Raw genomic sequence first — 23,019 nt, forward strand, 5'->3', positions numbered from 1 at the left:
CACTCGCTTCATTCTGCGTTAACACGGACACAAGAGTAGGCTATATTAACAGTGGAACTAGATTTCTATAACTATTAGAATTACCATACTGGTCATTCTGACCGTTCTCATACAAGATGTCAAATTGTGATGTCATATTTACATTGAAAGCTTCTATTGAGATATTAAATTAAACTTTGAATGTCTGTCATCATATTTGATGACACCATTACCTTAAAATATTATCTTTTTGGTTATACAGTCTATAAATATGTAGTTAAGATACTAGAACATGGAAAGGTCTGGGGCTTGCTGTCATTTTCACTTACAAACAGGAGTTATTTACAGAATATGCTGTTTTGAAAGATATATCTGAAGTAATTTTATGTTTTTGCTATCAGAAAGTTATGTTTTTGTTAGCATGAAATTGCTAGGCAAAAAAGGCATGCATATTAAGTCACAGAGAAAATTTGCAGACATGCATGCAGTCATTTTGACCAATATGGTAATTAAAGGCAGAAATGCTCAGTTCTTTACAGTTTTGTAATTTAAAAAATAACAATGTTAGGCAGAAAACGTCAGGATAAGTATACGTAGATATGTTAGTTTTATTTCAAAGAGTTATTAAATATATAAAAATTAAAAACTCTCTGACTGCCTCGGTAGTGCTAGTGTTAAAGCCACATCTATCTACTTGAACCTTGCAGATGAGTGATCTGCTGATGCATCAGCTAACTGATGATGTTTTATAATGCTCCATTGAAAGCTTGAAACTCTGTCAGTGACATAATCAGCACTCAAGCAGCCAATAGTGTTTAGCTCTTTCTGACGGCTCCTCCCTCAAAATTTCATTGGCTGTGGTTTGGTAGCTTGACTGAGCTGTTAGCGAACGAGTTGTTGTGAGATCATGTAGTTTGTGACCCCCCCCCCCCCCTCTTGTGGATCATTTATGTAGTGTGAACGCCACAGCGATTAAAAGGCACAAAATCAAGTCATGTAGTGTGAACGGCACAGCAATCGGACAATGTTTATCAAGTCATGTAGTGTGAAGGGCACAGCAATCTGACGATGTTTATCAAGTCATGTAGTGTGAACGGCACAGCAATCTGACGATGTTTATCAAGTCATGTAGTGTGAATGGCACAGCAATCTGACGATGTTTATCAAGTCATGTAGTGTGAACGGCACAGCAATCTGACGATGTTTATCAAGTCATGTAGTGTGAACTAGGCCAGTGTTTCCCAACCCCGTTCCTGGAGGCACACCAACAGTACATATTTTGTATGTCTCCCTTATCTGACCCATTCGTGTCAGGTTTTGGGATCTTTTCTAATGTTCTGCTGAGTTGATTCAGATGTGTTTGATTAGGGAGAGGTTGAAAATGTGTACTGTTGGTGTGCCTTCAGGAACAGGGTTGAGAAACACTGAACTAGGCATTAGTGACCTCAAGCTGAAGCGAACTTGGGTTCTGCAGCAGGACAATGATCCCAAGCACACCAGCAAGTGCCCTTCTGAATAGCTGAAGGAAAACAAAATTAAGACTTTGGAGTTGCCAAGTCAAAGTCCTGAACTGAATCCAATTGTGAAATGCAGTGGTATGACCTTATCATGCTTTTCATGTTCATGCTCGAAATCTCTCAAATGTTGAATTATAACAATTCTGCAGAGATGAGTGTGCCAAAATTCCTCCACGGTGCTGTAACAGACTCATTGCAAGTTATCGAATATGCTTGATTTCAGGTGTTGCTGCTAAGGGTGGCCCAAACAGTTATTAGGTTTAGGGGCAAACACTTTTTCACACAGAGCTATGAAGTTTTGTATCAGTCAGAGACAAACACTTTTTTACACCACTGTACAGGATCAAGGTTAATAGATCTTTTCAACAAATTAAATTGCAAAAAGATGATAATGAACAATAGGTAACATTAGACAGTAATCTCATAAGTTAACATTAGTTAAAGCATTAAAATCAATCATAAGATTAACAAAAAATAACTGAAGTTTATGTTAGTAACTCCATTTAATAAAAAAAATGTTGCAACTCTTGATTTTGATGCCTTAGGTTAATAAAAATAACCAGCTAAGATTAATGCATGTTTTTTTTAGTTGTCATTACACTGACTTAATTAGAATTAACTTATGTTAACAAATGTAACATTACTGTAGAGCGTAATGAACAAAGGCCTATCTATAATCACAGAATATTCAGTGCTGTAGGCCAGATTAACATGTGAAAATGTTTGGTTGAAAATAGTCTTCAAGCATTCGGTGCTGTAATGAACAACCGCTGCCTATTGACCTTATTCTTCAATGCGGAAGTGCACGCGTTTTTGCGATTGTTTTAGAACTTCCGATTCAGCTGCCTATGGGAGAAATGACTAGGAATAAAAAAACAGCAGAAAACGGTCAAACTACTTTCTCTACAAACAAGTGTTTGCATTACAATACAGACAAAGTAGAATAATATAATAAGAAAAGATCAGTTTGCAACACCAAGCAGCAAAACGAGCTGTTTTTAACATTTAAAAATGAATGGAAGTGAATGAGACCAGGAAGTCTCGAGCCAAAATGATTCAAAAGGTGAATACAACAATCAGAATATTCTTGAAAGGCATTCTAAACATTTAAATAATCCATAATTATCATAGAATGTCTGCATATGTCTAAATATGACTTTGATTTTCTTTGTAGTGTTTCGATGAGTGTAAAATGTGACTCATTTCTCAGTGATCTCATTTTTCACATTATTTTCTCAATAGCACCAAGTCAAGGAGTAGAACCTCCAGAGCACAGAATGATCTCAGGTTTTATTTTAATATTTCAATATAATTTCACATGAATATTTATTCTTGGACATACTCTTCACCACAGGTGTCAAATCCAGTTCCTGGAAGGCCACAGCTCTGCACAGTTTAGATCCAACCCCGCTTCAACACACTCACCTGTAGGTTTCAAACAAGCCTGAAGGACTCAATTAGTTTGACCAGGTGTGTTTAATTAGAGTTAAAGCTAAACTGTGCAGAGCTGCGGCCCCCCAGGACTGGATTTGACACTTGTGCTCTACACATTCTTTTAAAGAGTAACATATTTTGTTTCAATCAGGAAGTGAATTTGTGGATGCCCTCAGAGATAAACTTATTCAGAGAGTTTCCTCAGTGATGGCGATTGCTGACAGCCTGAAGAGCAAACACATGATTGCAGATGAACTATACAGCGAACTTCAGAATGCCGATACAAATCAGAGTAAAATGAGATGCCTGTTTAAAGCTCTGCACTCTGGAGGAGCTTCTGTGAAAGCAGAGTTTTACCGTCTGCTAAAGAAGAACGAACCTCATCTAGTAGAGGAACTGGAGTCTGGACCCAGCAGATCCAGGAGACGTCAGTAATGCTGAGAGTGAGTCATAAACTACAGCGTCAGGGTAAATATACAGGACTGTGTCTAACAAGAGATCCAGAAGCCTCTCGTTTAGTATATGAAGATGTAAGAGATGAGCTTCACAAGTTGATATAGAAGCTGTTGTTCATGTTTATAATCTAAAGTAGTTTCATATGCATGTTGTCATTGTCTTCAAAATCCAAGAAACAATAAAATAATCCTTAAATCGCTGTAATTGTCATGTTTCCTTGTTGATCCCCACTGTATGTGTCAAAATAATAAGCTAGTTTTACTCCCTATATGAGTATTGTATTTTTGTATTATTATGTATTATGCAAGGGTAATGGGTTATAAAAGTGCTTCCACTTGCTTTTATTTTATGTACATGGCCCTTTAATTCTAAATGCCCCCCCTCTCTGTTCATTGGCCGATGGCATGTTATAAACTAGTTCAGGACAGGTCATTATTATTCGCTCCAGCCAAGAGAGTGGTCGTGGTGAGAGAGTGCTCCTGTAAAATATACTTTTTGTTTTTATTATTCACAATGTATCTTTTCTTTGTGCATACAACTTTATAATTGCTAATATACACCCATCATTGCAGGTCGAAATGTTAGACTGCTGAAACTGATCACTGTGTTTTAACTCTGTTTACCAGAATAAAGTGATCTGTCCAAGGCGTGATTGGGTGTCAGGTCTCGTCTATACTGTACACAACACAGAGGAAACCGAGTACGTACCGTTACACAAGGAATAATTAACAATGGGCTTTTTAAAAATGCACGCGTGCACATTATTTTCTAATAATTTAGCAGTCTGGGGTCAGTTGTTCTGCTTCTGTTAAAGGTCTAGTACACCCCAAAATGAATATTTACTCATTATTTACTCTCCCTCAAGAGGCTTCATAGCTTCATGACTTTCCTCATGAAAGAAGACAGTTTGAAAAATGTTAGAAACCTGTAACCATAATAGGAAAAACAAATACCATGGTAGTCAAAACCCCTTTTACACATACAGACCTTTCCGTAAAATTACTGGCAAATTTCCGGAAAGGTCTGTATGTGTGAACAGGCCCTTTTTGAAAACACCGGTAAATTCGGACTGGCAATTTTCCGGAAAGAGAAGTTGTAACATTACCGGTAATTTGCCGGAATGCTTCGCTGTGTGAACACAGAAGGAAGATTGCCGGAAAGTGTTCACGTTTAGAACGCGCTGACGTAAGAAGTCTACTCCAGCCAATCAGAACATTCAGATACATTCACATCTATTTATGAGATAAAAGCCTTTGAATATTTTTCGAGACACATTTAGCTGCTAGATGTTAGTCAGATAACGTTTGTGTTCATTATTAATGCCAACTGTGGAAAAAATGATCAATGAAATGCTTATGATAAGCTGTTGTTTGTTTACCTTCAAGCTCTGCTTCCTTCAGTTGCTTGACACGTGTGCATGTGAAGCAGCCGGTAAGCGCCAACACACACATATTATGTACATCTCGACATGTGAAAGTGTTCCTCCATATGTTTACATCGAAGTTGTTCAGAATACTGATCCATCCACAGAGTTCTTAATGTAGTCAAATGTTTACAAATGAAAGCGGAGCCATTTAGAGCTGATTTCTGGTTAATAATGTGAGAATTTACCGGTATTTTGGAATGGATGTGTGAATGGTCTTTTCTAGAAAAAAATCTGTAAAGTCCGTAATGCTTTTTTTAATTTACCGGTAAAGTTGTTCTGGTAATTTTTCGGATATTTACTGGTATCGAAAGGGGCTAATGGTTACAGGTTGTTACAGGTGAAGGATGTGAAAATGACAATTTTCATTTTTGCGTGAACTGTCCCTTTAAGAACCTTACAGTTGAGACAGTTCAAATGCTGAATTTCAAGACATTTGTCAGGTTTTTGTGTGTGTATTTTTTATATAGTTCAATTCAATTCAATTCACCTTTATTTGTATAGCGCTTTTAGAATGTAGATTGTGTCAAAGCAGCTTCACATAAAAGGTCATAGTAAATTGGTGCAGTGTAGTTCAGTTTTTAGTGTTTAAGTTCAGTTCAGTTTAGCTCAGTTCAGTGTAGTTTAAAAATCGCTACTGAGAGACCAAACACTGAAGAGGAAATCCAACCATGCGTAGCTCTATAGATCCCGAACCATGCAAGCTAGAGGCGACAGCAGAGAGGGAAAAAAAACTTCACTAATTGAAAAAGTGAAGAAAAAAACCTTAAGAGAAACCAGACTCAGTTGGGCACGGCCATTTTAATTTCTCCGCTGGCCAAACGTCTTGTGCAGAGCTGCAGTCTCAGCGGTGGAGGCTGGAAGCTGGCCTCAGCGAAGACTTGTCTGTCTCTGGAGCGTCACAGGAATCAGTCTCATGTTCTCCACTCCTCCATGACCACCACAGTAGCTGCTCAGGATACGGCCTGGTCCAGGATATGGAAACCTTGGGATCATCTCGTCGTTGGTCTTGGATCAAATCAGTGACTCTGCATAATCTGAGGGCCTCGGGAAGAGTATCCCCAGGTGGAAATGGAGAATAAAGAGAATAATTAGCGTAGCTGATGTTCATATAGCACATTTTTCGTGTATGGCCATACACCCAAAGCGCTTCAAAATCATGAGGGGGGTCTCTTCGTGCCAACACCAGTGTGCAGCATCCACTTGGATGATGCAACAGCAGCCACAGGACAATGGTGCCAGTACGCTCACCAGTTGAGTGGAGAGACAGTGATAGAGCCAGTTTGGTGGATGGGGATGATTGGGAGGCCATGATGGGTAAGGGCCAATAGAGGGAATTTGGCCAGGATGCCGGAATTTCACATCCCTACTCTTTAAGTGCCATGGGATTTTTAATGACCACAAAGTCAGGACCACGGTTTAACATCTCGTACTAAAGATGCCGCTCACTGAGAGTATAGTGTCCCCTTCACTTTACTGGGGCATTAGGACTCACTCAGATTGAGCGCCCCCTGCTAGCCTCACTAACACCACTTCCAACAGCAACCTAGTTTTCCCATGTGGGATCCCATCCAGGTACTGACCAGGCCCTGCTTAACTCACTGCTTAGCTTCAGTGAGTAACCGGTCTTGGCCTACAGGGTGATTTGTCTTTGTCCTCAAGCAGGTCCTGTACTTACAAATCTCATCTAAAAATCTTCTGTTTGGTTAATTTATTTTGAGAGTCATAAGCTCTGAAATAACTGAATCATTCAGTGTAGTGAAATAGAGCCTGGCTGGACGTACTGTAGCTGTGCGGTCCCTTTAAAAAAATAATTACACACCGTAAATCTCCACAAACTAATCAGAATCAAACACAAACAGTCAAAAGCTGTTAGTGTCGTATATGACAACAAGAGCTACTATAAAAGATGTTTTTATTTGATAATACTGTGGAAAAAGAACCACATACAAATAAAAAAAGGATGTAAAAGTTGCTGTGGAGAAAAAAACACATCATTGTAGGTCATTTTTTTTACAGTTTCATCAGATGACTAAAACAAAAGAAAGTTCATCGTAAATGCAAAATGAAGTACAGTTGTGTTGTGGATTTCAGGAGTTACACTGAAACATGCTCGCACATTCACACACTAGAAACACAGTACTGCACATTCATTCGCTTGTCTTTCTGTCTCTGATATGTGAATTTAATCATCGGCGGGTTCATCGTCTTCTCTGTAAAGGTGCCAAATAAGTCTTGAAATTAAAGAACGTTGATTAAAACTCTATTTCATAACTGCACTCATTAAAAACTGCAGAGCAGAGCAGCTGTTTCACTGTAAAATGCAAATCTGCTGCTCAATTAATAAAGGGAACACTTGGAGTAACATTGCGTTGTTTAACCTTTGTGCAAATGTACTAGCCTTATGTTGTTCAGGATGAAATCCTCCACTGAGTTAAACTGCTGTAAAAATGCATCTGATAAATCTTTACATTTGAAGTCAGAATTATTTGCCCCGTTTATTTTATTTTTCCCACAATTTTTGTTTAAAGGAGAGCAGATTTTCTCAACACATTTCTAAACATGATAGTTTTAATAACTCATCTCTAATAACTGATTTATTTTATCTTTTGTGATAATATAATAATATTTCACTAGATATATTTAAGACACTTTTATACAGCTTAAAGTGACATTTAAAGGCTTAACTAGGCTCATTAGGTTAGCAAAATAATTTAAATAGCTAGTTATTCCTTACGCCGATTAAGAATCTTAAATAGGCCTAAGCTACTATAATAAAGAAAATCCACTCTAAATGTAAAACTTAATAAATTGTTTAATACTCTTGACACATGTCTTGAGTCTTGACACATGAAAGTGTAAAGCCTGCAGCCCACAACAAAGGTGGAAAGTATTTGCGTATCATATTTACATAACACATCGTTTACTACGAATTTCATGTCATTTTACGTGGATAATTGAATATTAATCAGATGATGTCATTACGCTGCTGTGCCGCCAGCCAATCGTTGCATTGCTGATCATGATTTCGAGGATCGATAGATCTGTTCTTCACAACACATGCAACGATCTCAGGTCAATTCATTCAGACATTTTATTCTGATTCACAAACTTGTTTGAAGAACCAAATTAGCCAGAGATCAGTTATCAAGATTAAAAGATCCAGGATCTGCAAAAACATCTTAGATTATTTAAGCGAAGAACGAGCCCCAGGACTGAGGTTGATTAACAGATTTATGCGAAACAATTTGAAAACAATATTTATCTGATGTATTCTTACAGCAGTTTAATTGAGTGGATGTTTTAATCCAGAACATAACAAAAAGGTATTCAATTCATCCAGAGTTTTTTTAAATGTTCAAAGCATTTTCACAAAATATGTGTCAAAATAAAAACTGTCACCAAAAATTCTTTTGCTAGCTGAAACAGGAAAAGTTATGGCTAAATTAGGACACAAAATCATGATGAAAACATCTCCAACAGATGATGTTAAGGGTTAAGTGTTCCCTTTGTTATTTTTAAGCAGTATATATTGATCATTGCATATCTTTAATATTGTCAAAAGTAAAGTCCTGTAAAATTTCAAGAGATTAAATCTAAATTAGGCAAAATTAAAAAAGCAAAAACAAATTGAGCTCAGACAATAAAAGCCCCTCTATATTTTCCATAAGAAACGCACTGAACACTGGACTCGTGACTTAATTGCTTCAACTTTAATATTGTTTTTCTTTTTTAAATGATCTGATTGACCCCGTTACTTAATGTCGACAAATCATAAAGAAACATTTTCATTTTCTCCTTTACATTGCGTGTACCAAAAACCGCTCGATCTCGATCCCCTCACAGCCGTCTTAGAAAAATATTATAAAAGCGCTTTCAAATGCAATTTAGTTCCGATACAAATATGGAAAAGCACTCTAACTCTACTTGGAAAGTGTGAAGGACAAATACATGGACACTTCGGAGAAAGAGATTCTTCACATTCAACATTTTCCTCCACGTCACATGAGCACACACACATTCTCTCTCTCTCTCACACACACACAGAAACACGAAGCGTCAAATACTCGTGAGGTTTTCTTGGAGGAGGCAGAGCGTGTGTTCAGAGAAGAGTCTGTAAGCTCACTTTGACACTCTGAGAGTAGCATCCGTTTGTTTCCTTTGTTTTTTTAAATAGAAAAAAAGTCCTACAATGTTACAGAAACTGGCGAGTTAAAAGCACTGGTGGCGTTTACCCAGATACTCGCATCTCCGTCCCATCAGAAGAGTTGAATCTGGCAGCGAGGAGCTCGGCAGTGTGAGCGCGCCGTATAGTCACTCAGCGATTGTCAATACCTGCAGTTTCTTCAACTCACGTAATCTGCGACGTCACATTGTAGATCAGTGTGAGTTCACTTACAACTCCCACACTATTGTTTTACTGAGTGTAGCGATGGGTTGATCCGGAGTAAACTCCAGTGCGCACAGCAATCAGGCTTTCACTGGGCTTTCACAGCCAAATTCTGCTGCCCTCCAGCCTTTAACTGGCCTTTTATCAAAGGAAGCAGCCAATATTATTGACTCGCACGAAGAAAACTGGCTAATGGCTCTTTTGCAGTGTCCCATTTTGGCACAGACATCAATGTATATTTAGAGCAGTGTTTCCCAACTCTGTTCCTTAAGGGACACCAACAGTACATATTTTGGATGTCTCCCTTATCTGACCCATTCATTTCAGGTTTTGGAGTCTCTTCTAATGTTGCAACAGGTGTTGATTTAGGTGTGTTTGATTGGGAGGATGTTGAAAATGTGTGCTGTCGGTGTGCCTTCAGGAACATGGTTGGGAAACATTGATTTAGAGGACTGGATTTGCCATGTAGAAAACTCTTCCATCCAATGTAATTTAAACCCGGTTGACATGTTGTCCTCCATTCAACGATGTGACCTTTTGCGGTTTCCTCTTCCGCTGTGGTTCGTTAATAATTTGGCACTTTAATTTTCTCTCAATTGTGTATTTGTATAGGTAGAAAACTTGTGTGTGTTGCATATAGTGTAAAAAAATCAGCGTGTACCATATATTTGCGTCCAAGGAAGTGCTTTTTTTAGTCTCACACATGAGTCTGCATTCGTTGCGTGTGTCTCTGAGAGTATTCCGTGGGCGGGGTTGAATATGGAAACTGGGCGGAGCTTGGGTATTTCCCTACATTAGCATCTTGACTCGTCCCCACCCCTTGTCCCGTTGGATACATTTCATAGGCTGGTCCCGCCTCCAAAGGCGGAGCAAAGCCTAACCGGTATTGAGGTGTGGTTGAGTAGGCGTAGCTGTCGAAAGCTAGTGGATTGGTGGACTCCAGCAGGCCACGCTCTGCAGGATAGTCTGTGGTTTTGGAGACGGGGTTGGGTGGAGGCTGGATTTGTGACGCCCTGGCGATTGTGTTGAAATGAGCGTAGGTGTTGTGAGCCATTCGGGAAGTGGGACGGGCCTCATAACGTCCTGTAGGAGCGGGGTGAATGTTGGCAGGGCCGCCGGTCGATGCTGAAACTGATGCAGGATTTGGTGCCCGGAATTCCTGGTAGAGCAGTGAGCGGGTGGAGGAGCGCACCTCATCATGGGTCGTGGCTCGAACGTTGTAGTAGCCGTTCGTGGGGTCCTGAAATGACAAAGGTAATTTTTTTACTGTAATACACTGGTCAATCGCACATTGTTTTGCTTAATTTAAATTTAGCCAGCAAAATTTAAGGCTTATTTATACTTCTGTGTCTCGCACGCATATGGTCCGCTCGCAGACTCCTCGCTGTGGCTAATGCCGATGCTGACGCACACCTCTCAAAAAATGTAACTACACACCGCAACGACGCATAGCGCAAGCTCTGTGATTGGCCGGCTTGGTAGCATTGACAAGTATGGGTGGGGCAGAGAGCTGTGAACCTGTTGAAGCGAGTCTTTACAAGTGGCGAGTCGTGTGAAAAAGCTGCAGCTGGAAACTTTTGTTTTGTGTTTACTCTATGATTAAAGTTGTTGCATGTCTGCTAATTCCCACCTCTAAATGAGCGATTTATAGCTACTTCTATTTAGGTAGCCTTCAGAAAAAAAACAAAACACCCACGAAGAAACTCGACACAGACGAACATAAAAACCCACTGCCAGCTAGTGGTTTGGAAGTGTTATTGCAGAGCAACAGAAACAACATGCAGAAGTATAAATGGACAACTACGCGCAAGGCAACCTCCATCGGTCACAGCTGTCATTTAACGCAGAAGTATAAATCAGCCTTTACTCTGCAAAAATAAGAAAGGCTTCTTACTTGGATTTTTTTGTCTTGTTTCTAGTCCACATATCTAAAACAATTTAAATCAAGAAGCATTTTCTAGGCAACAAAAAATATTGTCTTGTTTAAAGAAATAATATGCCAAAAGTTTTTCCTTGTAAACAAGCAAAATAATCTGCCAAGGGGGTCAGCAAAAGGCTTTTCATTTTGACAACAAATCATTTACTATCATGCACACTAATGTTGCATCTTCTAAGAAACAAAAATAGACATGTTTTACTTTAATATCCTTAAATACAGCGGAGGTAAATAGTAACAATCAGTGTGGGGCACAGTCTTTAAAAATGTAAATATTTATAGATAGTGTACTTCTCACAAATAGTAATTAAGTTAGTAACTGACTTACATAATTATAAAAGTAATTACCTTTAAAAGAAATCTAATTTGACAAATGGCTATAAAATAAATATAAAACATTGTAGACTAATCTACACTATTTTAATGTTGTTGTGGGACAATGTGAGAGACAACGGCAGCATGTCCTCAACTATATATCTAGATATTATTTTGTCTGAGTAATAAGTGTTTGCGGTGGAGAAAAAAAATCTGTTTTATTTTCTTTGACGTCGTGGCTTTGTCTCCTCCTTTGGTAGCAGGCTCACGTTATCACCTGCGTAGCCATTCATTCTGTGGCGGCATGTGACGACGTGAGGTGCTTCATTACATTAGAATTACATGTCACTGATGCAGAGAGACTCTTTTTTTCATGGGCATAAGTTGCACTATCCATAACATTCTTGCGTTTCACCTCAATGAGGGAAAAGCAGTGCTTATATTTCCAGTTAGCAAACGCTACAGTACGTTTGAACTTGTTGGACTTGAGTTCTGAATACTGGTCATTGGTGTGTGCGACTGACTGTGCGCGTGCTTGTGTGTGTGAACACCCGCACTACTCTGCCTCTGATTGGCAGACGATGGAAATGCACTCCATCTAAGCCAATCATCATGTTCTCAGTTACACCACGTTCACAGACACAACAAACATCATCACTGGTTGGTTATGTCCCCCGCCCCAGCCCCGAACACACACACACACACACACACACACACACACACACACACACACACACACACACACACACACACACACACACACACACACACACACACACACACACACACCACAGAGAAAGGGAGGTCTTATAGCTGAGAGAGACGCTGCTCGCATGAAAACTGCTTCAGTGTTCTCTTATAGTAACACACATTTTATTGTCAGTAACGGTAATGTCGTTGTAACAGGGGAAACAGTAATTCATTTTATTACTCGTTACTGAAAAAAATATAGCGCCGTCATTCCCATCACTGGTACCAATACATTTCATTACACACTGAATGCTTTTACATTGGTTTCAAGTAAAGATGTTTTTGGTTTTTGTAGTCAATGTCAGCTTACACAAGAGTAAATGAAGTTATTATGGACATCAAACATGCACAAGCCTCTGTATTTTAAACTGGCCTAGTAATTAGTGCACTGAAATCTAAGAAAACGACACACTATATCTGTAGGTGTACAGGGTTCATACACATTTTTACTACTAAAATTCCTGGACTTTTCCACAACGTTTCCAAAACTTTCAGATCAATATTCATGACCTGATGTTTCATGTAATGTCTACGTACACGTGGTAAATAAGAAAAAAATGCCTGTTTAAATTTATTACAGCATATCAAAAAATATGTGACAATATGTGTAGTTTGTTTATTTTTATATCAGTAAAATAGTTTTCATAAAATATCTTGCTGTCTGTATGAAAAGATTTTAGAAAAATCGGCTTGTGTTTTCATAAGACTTAAATTTCCATATCCAAAGCATTCTGGGTTTCTTTGTTTTACCAAAACTTTTCCAACCCTTGAAAATGACTTGACAAAATTCCATGACTTTTCCATGTTTTCCAGGACCGTATGAACCCTGGGTGTAGCATAATGATGAGTGTTCTGTATATACAGTAGTTCTGCTCTGGCTTACCTTGGCCTCATACTCCTCCACCTTGGGCTCCAGTGTTTCGGTCTGGAGGTCTTGCTTCAGGTCCATGTCGTCTTTGAAGGGCTGGGTGGAGGGAGAGAGGGAGACAGAGGGAAGAAACTAAACCATCAAACGACAAAACACACACACGGAGAGAGGGAGGAAGAGAAGGAGAGAGAGAGAGGGAGGAAAAGCTTTATCAGAATCCGTGAGGAACAGATGTTTGTGGTGGCAAGAAACTCTTTCACCATCACGCACTCTTGCTATTTATATGCTGTCTGTAAAAAGATCCTTTATTTAAGGGGATAGTTCACACCCAATAATGATAATTCTGTCATCATCTACAGTAGGGGCTGGGCATTGTCACAAAAATAAGTCATCTTATATCCTCCTGATACAATATATATCATGATAATAGAACCATTTCTGTAAATTCAGTCAATAATAGTTTATATATATATATATATATATATATATATATATATATATATATATATATATATATATATATATATATATAGCACACGTATATATAGGGTTATTTATTGTTTTGCATTTTAAAGTATAAAATGTATATAAAAATTTACTCATTTCATATATGATCACATATTTCTTTATTTATGACTGTGAATATTTGTAGAATAAAATTACATAAAAACTTTACAAAAACTAATTACACGTCCAACATAAAATAAAATAAATTCAAAATGCAACTTTCCCATGATGCTGATATTCATGTTTCTGTCTGCATCCCTGTAATGGCATGTAATTTTGCACTTATATAAATTCTGAAAAAGGTTTACGGTAAACATTGTATTTTGTGACACCACGAAATAAACAATAGAGCATAATATGAAATGATAGACTTTATATTTGTCCATACAATATATACAGTTGAAGTCAGAATTATTAGCCACCCTGTTTATTTTTCCCCAATTTCTGTTTAACGGAGAGAAGATTTTTCAGCACATTTCTATACATAATAGTTTTAATAACTCGTCTCTAATAACTGATTTATTTTATCTTTGCCATGATGACAGTAAATAATATTTTACTAGATATTTTTCAAGAAAGGGCGATGCAGTGGTGCAGTAGGTAGTGCTGTCGCCTCACAGCGAGAAGGTCGTTGGTTCGAGCCTTGGCTGGGTCAGTTGGCGTTTCTGTGTGGAGTTTGCATGTTCTCCCTGCGTTCGCGTGGGTTTCCTCCGGGTGCTCCGGTTTTCCCCACAGTCCAAAGACATGCGGTACAGGTGAATTGGGTAGGCTAAATTGTCCATAGTGTATGTATGTGAATAAGTGTGTATGAATGTTTCCTAGTGATGGGTTGCAGCTAGAAGGGCATCCGCTGCGTAAAACAAATGCTGGATAAGTTGGCGGTTCATTCAGCTGTGGCGACCCCAGATTAATAAAGGGACTAAGCTGAAAAGAAAATGAATGAATTTTATCTTTGCCATGATAACAGTAAATGATATTTTACTAGATATTTTTCAAGACACTTCTATACAGCTTAAAGTGACATTTAAAGGCTTAGCTACGTTCATTAGGTTAACTAGACAGGTTAGGGTAATTAGGCAAGTCATTGTATAATGATGGTTTGTTCTGTAAATACTCGAAAAAAGTCGAAAAAAAAATTCGCTTAAAGGGGCTAATAATTTTGACCTTAAAATGGTTCATAAAAAAACAAATAAAACAAATAAGACTTTTTCCAGAAGAAAACATATTATCAGACATGCTGTGAAAATTTTCCTTGCTCTGTTCAACATCATTTGAGAAATATTTAAAAAGAAAAAAAAATTCAAACGGGGCTAAAAATTCTGACTTCAACTGTATATCGTCATATTGCACAGCCCTAATCTAGAGTACTTATTTGCTCAAGTATGTATTTTGAAGAATGTTGATAATCAAACAGTGGTTGGTTGGCTTCCACAATATGGTTCAGTAATGCTACGGAGGTCAATGTTTAGCATCAAACTCTCTTTTTAACAACGTTCTTTAAAATACGTGTTCAGCAAAAGAAATAAACTTCTGAGAGCGAGTAAATGATGACAGAATTGTCATTTTTAGGTGAACTGTCTCTTTAAATCCTTCACAGTAGTGAATAAAACAGCAGAAATTGCTCTGTAAACCGGACACTTTATAAACCTATAAAAGTGGCTGTCAATGCTCTATTGGGATTTCTTATAGCACCTCCTAAATGAAGTTCTTTTACACGCATTTCAATCATTTCAGACTGCAAATTCAACAACTGGCAAGCCAGATTCATTTTGGCCAAGGCTGGATGAGAAAATGTGTTTAAATATATTCTAATAAACACTGGAAGCTTCCAGCAAACAGAAGCGTTTTCTGCCACTCTGATAGCAAACATGTTGCATGAAGATGTATATTAAGAATATCTGCAATATATGTCATAAACTGCTACACAAATGTTTAAATGTTTATAGCCAGTAAGGTTATTCTTTAACGAAAGTCATACTACATATTTATTTCTATTACAAATTAATATTGTACTTTTGAACTTTGAATATTTGTCCAAAAAATCCTGTAGTCACTGTTTCCAATAAAATATATTAAGCAACACTATTTCCAAGAATAATTATTAGTAAGAATAATTCTTTTTCTTCAGAATTAAATCAACATGTTAGCATTATTTTCATATTTCTAGCACAAAAGAAATATGAGACTCATATCTGGAGAATTTATGCAAGAAATTTAGCATTGCTTTCACCGGAATAATGTACATTTTTATAACGTATTTAAATAGAATTATTTATTAAATTAATTATAAATAGAGTTATTTTAAAATGTAAAATACATTCACATTATTTCAGCAATTTCTTATCAAATAAATACATAAGATAATTAATAATAAAAAAGCATTACTGAATATTACTGACCCTCATTTTTTCAAATAGGCAGCATTTTAGATCAATGCGACACGGTCAATGCTTTCCAGCAGAGTATGTTATAATATTAATGTTTGACAGAATTACATGAAACTATGTGCACACTTTTATTTTGTCACTGACAGGACCAAATATATCCGTAGCTTATTTGCACTTTTTTAACTGAAGTAGCCAAACTTTTAAGTGAATCACACCCAAATGTGAATCACCCCGTAAATATATTTAATTTTAGGAGTTAAAAGTGACAGCCTGACAGCCTAGTTTCTACTATAGATACTCACAGAATACATAGCCTTTACCATTCGCGTGGCTGTTGAAGCGCTGGCGGCCTCTTCCTCCAGATTGTGGGTCTCCTTGTTCACTGTTTCCACCTTAATGTCTGGCTTGAGCGTCACTCCACGACGACCTGCAAACACAAGAGACTGCATCAAGTTTCATTGGAGAAATGATTTAATACTTCCATTAGATCACAGTAATAGACACTGGTCTGAAAGCAGGATCTTGATTGCAGTAGTTTTATTTTTGCCCCAGGCTGATATTTGTGTTAGGAGGCAGTTATTTGAAATTAAGGCATAAATCAATATGAAATCTTATTTATCGATAAAACAGATATTTTTGTACTTTATAATGGCTGATGTCCACATTTTATAAGGAATTTAATTATGTGTAATATGTTTTTTTTAATACAATATTAAAACATTATAAAACATTATGTTGTAATACAAAATGGTTTGTCTCTCAAATCCGGTGGAAAATTGTTAATTTTGAAATGATTCTGGATGTTTATAATATATATTTAGAATAATAACTTTATGTATGTACAGCAATGGAAAAATAATAAGAGACAACTTGAAAATTCAGTATCTCTAGATTTACAGTTTACACTGATGTGTTTGAGTAAAATGTCATTTTTGTTATGTTCTGAAAAACACTGATGACATTTGTTCTAAATCTAAAAATACTGATATATTTTCATTTCGAGAATATGCTTGTTGTTATAGCCCTGATTTCCAATCACATTAAATGAAAACGTTTGTTATTTTGATAAATTCTCATTTTCTGAAAAAAAAAAAGGAATCTGAATAATAAGAAATGCTATTACCTTTATTTACAGAATAATATAATAATAAGACTAAAATAAATAAAGCAAAATGAGAAAATAAATTATTATCTGGGTAGAAATGCCAACTGGTTCAGCCAGGACTCAAACCAGCAACCTTTTTGCTGTTATCAGAATATATGTATATCATATATATTAATATTTTATTCTGACATGCATTAATGACTTTAATATATAGTTAACAAACAACTCATTTCATGTATTTTTATCAAATATATACATCATTATCATTTAGTATTTTAGTATTTTTTTAAAGTGAAATGAGAAATTCATTTAGATTTTTCTTCTTTTCTGTTTATGGCCACACGAGGGCACCACACTGCAATCACACCTCATTCTCTTGACTTTTTTCTCAACAACTGACTCTCAGTGCATTGCCTATTACTGCACATGTACATTTATTTTCTTGTCATCTACTTTCCAGTGATTAATTGGAAAAATTTATATCAGACAAATAAACACAAAACAGATACACACACACACACACACACACACGCACACACACACACACACACACACACACACACACACACACATAAACCGTGTACTCACTGCCTTTGCGTTGTCGATACAGATAAAAAATCAGAGCAAACAGGAGAAGCAGAAGCAAAATGGAAGATCCAACAGATCCGCCTGCTATCACACCTACAGGCACTATATCTGAGAGAGAGAGAGAGAGAGAGAGAGAGAGAGAGAGAGAGAGGTATGAAACACTTAGAATACTTACAGATGTTATGTCTAAGATGGGTATTATACCATGTTTATCTGAGTAGCAGACAGTATTATAAAAACAGATGAGTATTAATACAAATGCTATTTCAGAAAAAGAGAGATACGGAGAGAGCGAGGCAAAGACAGACAGGTATAATGTAGATTTGTTAAACATCTCTGGACAATATATCTGGTAGAGTGAGATGGTATTATATGTACAGGTGTTACCGTATATCTGAAATATATCCTGTAGATGTAGAACACTGACAATTTATTCAAGGTATTAAACTACAGTCCTTATATACCTAAGTGCTCAACATGAGTACAGCCCTCACAAAACTCTCATTTAGATTAATATTTTTAATAGGAAGCTATACAATATTATATTTGTGCATATACTTTAGATTAGTCAGTAGTACTGAAGCCAAATCTGGCGCTTATCTAACAAAATAACTTACGATAACGGTCTAAAATTAGTACACCCGAATTTATATGTTTACATTTATAAATGTATTTTATAAATGTATTTTATAAATATCGAATTTATAAACATTTAAAAATTGTAAATTTTGTAGTCTGTAATTTTTTAATTACATTAAAAAGAAATATAAATGTATTATCCTTCTATTTCTAAATAATACTAAAATATTATTTTAACAAATATATCTGTTTAATAAATCATTTTTTAATGCACCAAAATGTATTACCTACATTCACTGACAAATGGATAAAATATATATTTCATTATATATCAGTATATATTATAGAGAAGACAACTAAAGATACTTTTTTTACTGAGAGAAAATATACTAGTCTATCTACTTGTTGTGCAGCTGAAGACTAAAAATATCATTAGGAAAAAGGTCAAATATATTTTAATTGATGTTTAACAGCAAGGGAATTTTTTGTTGTATTTCCAATTAAACTTTTCTTCATACAAAGGTTTTATTTAAATTTGTTTGACTGGAATAAAAACAAAATAATAATTTTAAAAAGTAAATACGGATATGGTCAGTATTATTCCCTTCCGACTAGCTACAGAACAGACTACTTTTGTTCAATGACTTGCCTAATTGAATAAACATGTCTAGTTAACTTAATTAACCTAGTTAAGCATTTAAATTGCACTTTAAGCTCAATAAAAGTATCTTGCAAAGCTAATAGTATAATATTTAACTAATGCAATATTATGTACTGCGATCATGACAAAGACAAAAGAAATTATTCCTTAAAACTATTATGTTGAAAAACAAAACCTCTCAGCACATGGGAAATATTTGAAAAAGAATAAAAATTTCACAGGAGGGCTGATTATTTTGTCTTCAACTGTATATTCCAGAAAAAGTCACCTCAAGACACTATATCTGACAGAAAGCTTTTAAGACACTATCTGAGGGAAATGGGTACTATATATAAAGTTGTTATACGTCTGACAGAAAGACATTTATGGACAGACAGGTACTATATCTACAGGTGTTATATATTTAAGGAAATAGAACACAGGTATTAGCCTACTGCAGGGGTGTCAAACTCAGTTCCTGGAGGGCCGCTGCCCTGCACAGTTTAGTTTCAACACACTTAAGCTGCGGTCACACTGCACTTTTCTCCCTATAGACTTCCATTCATATGCACATGAATGTGTCTGACCGGAAATGCATTGCAAAGTTCAAGCCTGGTGAACTGACCAGCGAAATCGCATAACTTGACTGGGTGAGACCAATCGAAGATTAAAACATAACCTGTCTGAACCGCAATTTAAAATATGGAGCAATCGCTCGCTTTTTTTAATGTCTAATCATCTTGTTTAATCCCGCCTCTTTTCACAGCGCATACAACAGAATTTCGGAATATTAAACTGTAGTGTGACCACAGCTTAAACTGTGCAGACTGCAGCCCTCCAGGAACTGAGTTTGACACCTGTGGCCTACCGTATTAGTCACATGTATATAACATGTTATATACCTGACAGAAAGAAACCAAAAGACACAATATCCAGGAGAAAGTCATCTAAAGCTAAATGGAGGGCCCAAAATGAACATTCAAATATTACAAAACACAATTACTTAGCAGATTTTAACAAGAAATGCTATTATTTAAATTTAAATGTATTAATTTGATTCAGTCAATGCCTAAATATGAAATGAAATATGGTAATGTGCGACTATCAAGCCACAGAGAATTTAAGATGTAATTTCTAGTTTTTGCAGGTAAAACTAGCGCCAAACATTTTTGCAAATTTGTAATTAGAATGGTTTAAAAGCCTGTTGTGGAGAAAGAAGCATTTCAAAAGAAAAGTTACTCTGCTGGGGTCACATGTCTGGTGTGTCTGTGGTGTTGTGTCATGTGGTGTCCTATGTGTTTGTTCCATGTGCTTCTGTTGACTTCATGTGTTTCCTATGTTCTATTTTCCCGCTGTTTGTTACAGTTCATTATTTCCACCTGTGTTTCCCCCTGTTCGTATTTAGTTCAATTATGTCTTGTGTATACATACCCCTGTGTTCAGTTAAGTCTTTGTCTGGTTTTGAATTATCAACCCTCTATGTTATGGCTGTGTGCCATGTTCCCAGTTTTGTAGTAGGTGCCTGTTTGTACATAAATAAGCCTTGTTTTGATAACCTCTGAGTCTCGAATGTCTGTGTGACAGCTGGTTTCCACCAAAATAAAAGTTAAATAGTTTAATGTTGGAAAGCACACAAAATTACTGTTTATTAATAATAGCATAATGTTTATTATTGTTCTAAATAAATAAATCAACAGAACCAGAGAAAATATAAGCTGTCTTTGACCTGGGGGCTGTTTCATAAAAGTTGTTTGGAAAAGCGGGGATTAAAGACATTTAAAACCTTAAATTGGTTCCATAACAGCAAGTTGAAGATCATTTGATCTAACTATTCTGAGTTCAGTTTAAATAATCTAGATAACTGCTTGTGCACATTACTGTCCTGAAACCCTAAAGGACGAGCACAGATGCATCGATTATGTTGTGTGCTACCATGGCAACTATGATGAAGAAAAGAGCTCTGAAATGAGACACAGCTACAGTATGTTCATAGCAAGTGAGACTTTAGAGTTCAAACATATAATATTTTAAACATAATAATCAAAAACTACAGTACAGCTTGCAACAAAGCAAGAGAGAAGGCTGACAGAAAATTGCTGATTTTAAAATACAGGTTATTATTTAGGCCTATTAACGTTACATTAATTATTTGTCACAATACACTGAAATTGTGCTTGTGCGTGCGCGAGAGAATACGCACTTACTGCCAATTGTTGCTTGCAAGAAAACAGTTTTAATGCATTGCAACCTCCCTGTAATGTTCAAAATGTGCTTAATGTCAGCACATTAAATTTAAAATAATGGCTACAAAGAGCCGTGCGCCTCACAAGCAGCGGGATGTTTAATTTGCTCCCAAAACTGCTGCAAATTGCTGCTTCCCTTTTGACACTTGTGTTTCCCACGGCCCGGGGGAAAATATCTTTATATTAAGTGAGGCTACTGCTCAGGCCCGGATCCATCTCCCGATTATTCCACTCAGGATTTGATGCTTTAAAGTCATTCTGTAAGAAATGTAGCCTACTTCTTTATATCAGTCAGTGCTTTCTTAATATTATTGTCTTTATTACATTTTTGTAATTCATTTATATAGCTAAGGACAGCCCTCACAGATCTCTCTTTTAAATTAATACTTTCTACAGGAAGCTTTACAATTAATATATTTGTGCATATACATTAGATTAATCAGTAGCAAAGAATAACAAAAAATAAACTAAAGATCACAGTCCAAATATTAGTACACACAAATTAATATATTGGTGGAAAATATTAAATACAATTTTAATATATAGAAAAAAAAGAAACATAACAAATATTAAAAAATTAAGTTGAAATGTTTGTATTTGTTTCATTTGCAATAGCTTATTTAAATTTTAATGTATTATAGTCTATTCTTAAAGATGTTTGGTGTGTGTGTGTGTATATATATATATATATATATATATATATATATATATATATATATATATATATATATATATATATACTATTAAGTAAATATAAAGTTTTAATCATTATTAAGAGGTTAAGTGAATTGAAATGGCATCAAATTATGGCAGGTGAATGTTTATTTTAAATACTTTACTTTGATTAAGCATGAACTCAAGACTTAAGGCTCTATTTTAAAGGTCTAGGAGCAAAGTGTAAAGTGCAGGGCGAAAAAGCAAAAGGGCATGTCCGCATCCAATTTTGCTATTTTAAGGATGAAAAAAATAGGCCTGCATGTTCTAACAGAGTTGTGCTTATTCTCTTAATGAGTTATGCGTGTGTTTTGAGCATAAACCAATCAGAGTCTCATCTCCCATTCCCTTTAAGAGCCAGTTGCGTCGCGCTATGGCGCATTTGCTATTTACATGGTGGACTTTGTAGGTGTAAAAACCGAACGCTTCACTAGTGAGAAAACAGTTAAACAGAGCATCTGCAGCGAGGATAAAGGATGAGCCTCCTCCACTCTGCCTTTACTTTCGCTTTCTCTCTTTCGTAGATAAATAAACTGTTGTACGCTCACCACTAAAGACATCCATTAGCTTACATAATTAATTTTGTTGGCTAAGCGCGAAGATTTGTTCCAAAACTATTTCTAAATCCAGTTCTAATTTCCACCAAACAAATAAATGAACAATAATAACGAAGTGTGGTCAAAAAACTTATATATACTAATATATACTTATATATAAGTTATATCCAAAGACACGTTCTGTGCCCCTTATGGTCCAAAACTTGACAGGTGGACAAATCTAAGCTTGTTTTTAATAAAACAAATATAAATATGCATATAATAAATACTACTACTACTAATAATAACATTATAAAAAAGCAAATTTTCGTGAATAAACTGAAAAAGCTCCCGAGGTGAAGAAGGCATGGAGGCAGTGTTTTTTATATTTACTGCCGTGCTCTGCGCTGGATTTTAGACCTGCTTTCAGCTGGTCTATCGAGCAGTCTATTTTAGTTCCTCAAAATAGCAATGCACTAACAATGCGGCTTAACACACCTCTTTTCTAGACCAGAACACCCATGAGTCCACAAAGTGGCGCAAATGGATTTGCTATTTAAAAAACATGGCGGAAGACAAAAATATTATGGTTGCGTTGGTCTGAAAATAGCAATAAGTTGTGGAAATACGTCTTGCGCCTTATAGCACCGGG

At 36.2% G+C, this 23,019-nt stretch overlaps 2 protein-coding genes across 9 annotated transcripts in view; one reads left to right on the forward strand and one right to left on the reverse strand.

Annotated features, from left to right (window-relative positions):
* The window catches only part of LOC130247109 (NACHT, LRR and PYD domains-containing protein 1a-like), a 40,611-nt gene extending 36,575 nt beyond the window's left edge, over positions 1–4,036 (forward strand). For all 5 annotated transcript variants that reach the window (XM_056480304.1, XM_056480312.1, XM_056480321.1 and 2 more), the window contains 2 exons: positions 2,739–2,783; positions 3,082–4,036. In XM_056480304.1, coding sequence (XP_056336279.1) covers positions 2,739–2,783; positions 3,082–3,365 — 329 coding nt within the window. In that variant the 3' untranslated portion in view covers positions 3,366–4,036. The remainder of the gene's footprint in view (positions 1–2,738; positions 2,784–3,081) is intronic.
* Positions 4,037–7,443: 3,407 nt separating this feature from the next.
* The window catches only part of kirrel1b (kirre like nephrin family adhesion molecule 1b), a 74,415-nt gene continuing 58,839 nt past the window's right edge, over positions 7,444–23,019 (reverse strand). Inside the window, exons 12-15 of one of the 4 annotated variants that reach the window (XM_056480367.1) lie at positions 17,656–17,763; positions 16,283–16,389; positions 13,084–13,164; positions 7,444–10,439 (exon numbers count right to left, since the gene is read on the reverse strand). In XM_056480367.1, coding sequence (XP_056336342.1) covers positions 9,897–10,439; positions 13,084–13,164; positions 16,283–16,389; positions 17,656–17,763 — 839 coding nt within the window. In that variant the 3' untranslated portion in view covers positions 7,444–9,896. Of the gene's footprint in view, positions 10,440–13,083; positions 13,201–16,264; positions 16,390–17,655; positions 17,764–23,019 lie in introns of all 4 variants that reach the window. The other 3 variants (XM_056480350.1, XM_056480360.1, XM_056480343.1) reach the window with 3 other exon arrangements.

Source organism: Danio aesculapii, chromosome 2 (genome assembly GCF_903798145.1).
Source record: "Danio aesculapii chromosome 2, fDanAes4.1, whole genome shotgun sequence".
In the NCBI taxonomy this organism is placed as follows: Eukaryota; Metazoa; Chordata; class Actinopteri; order Cypriniformes; family Danionidae; genus Danio; species Danio aesculapii.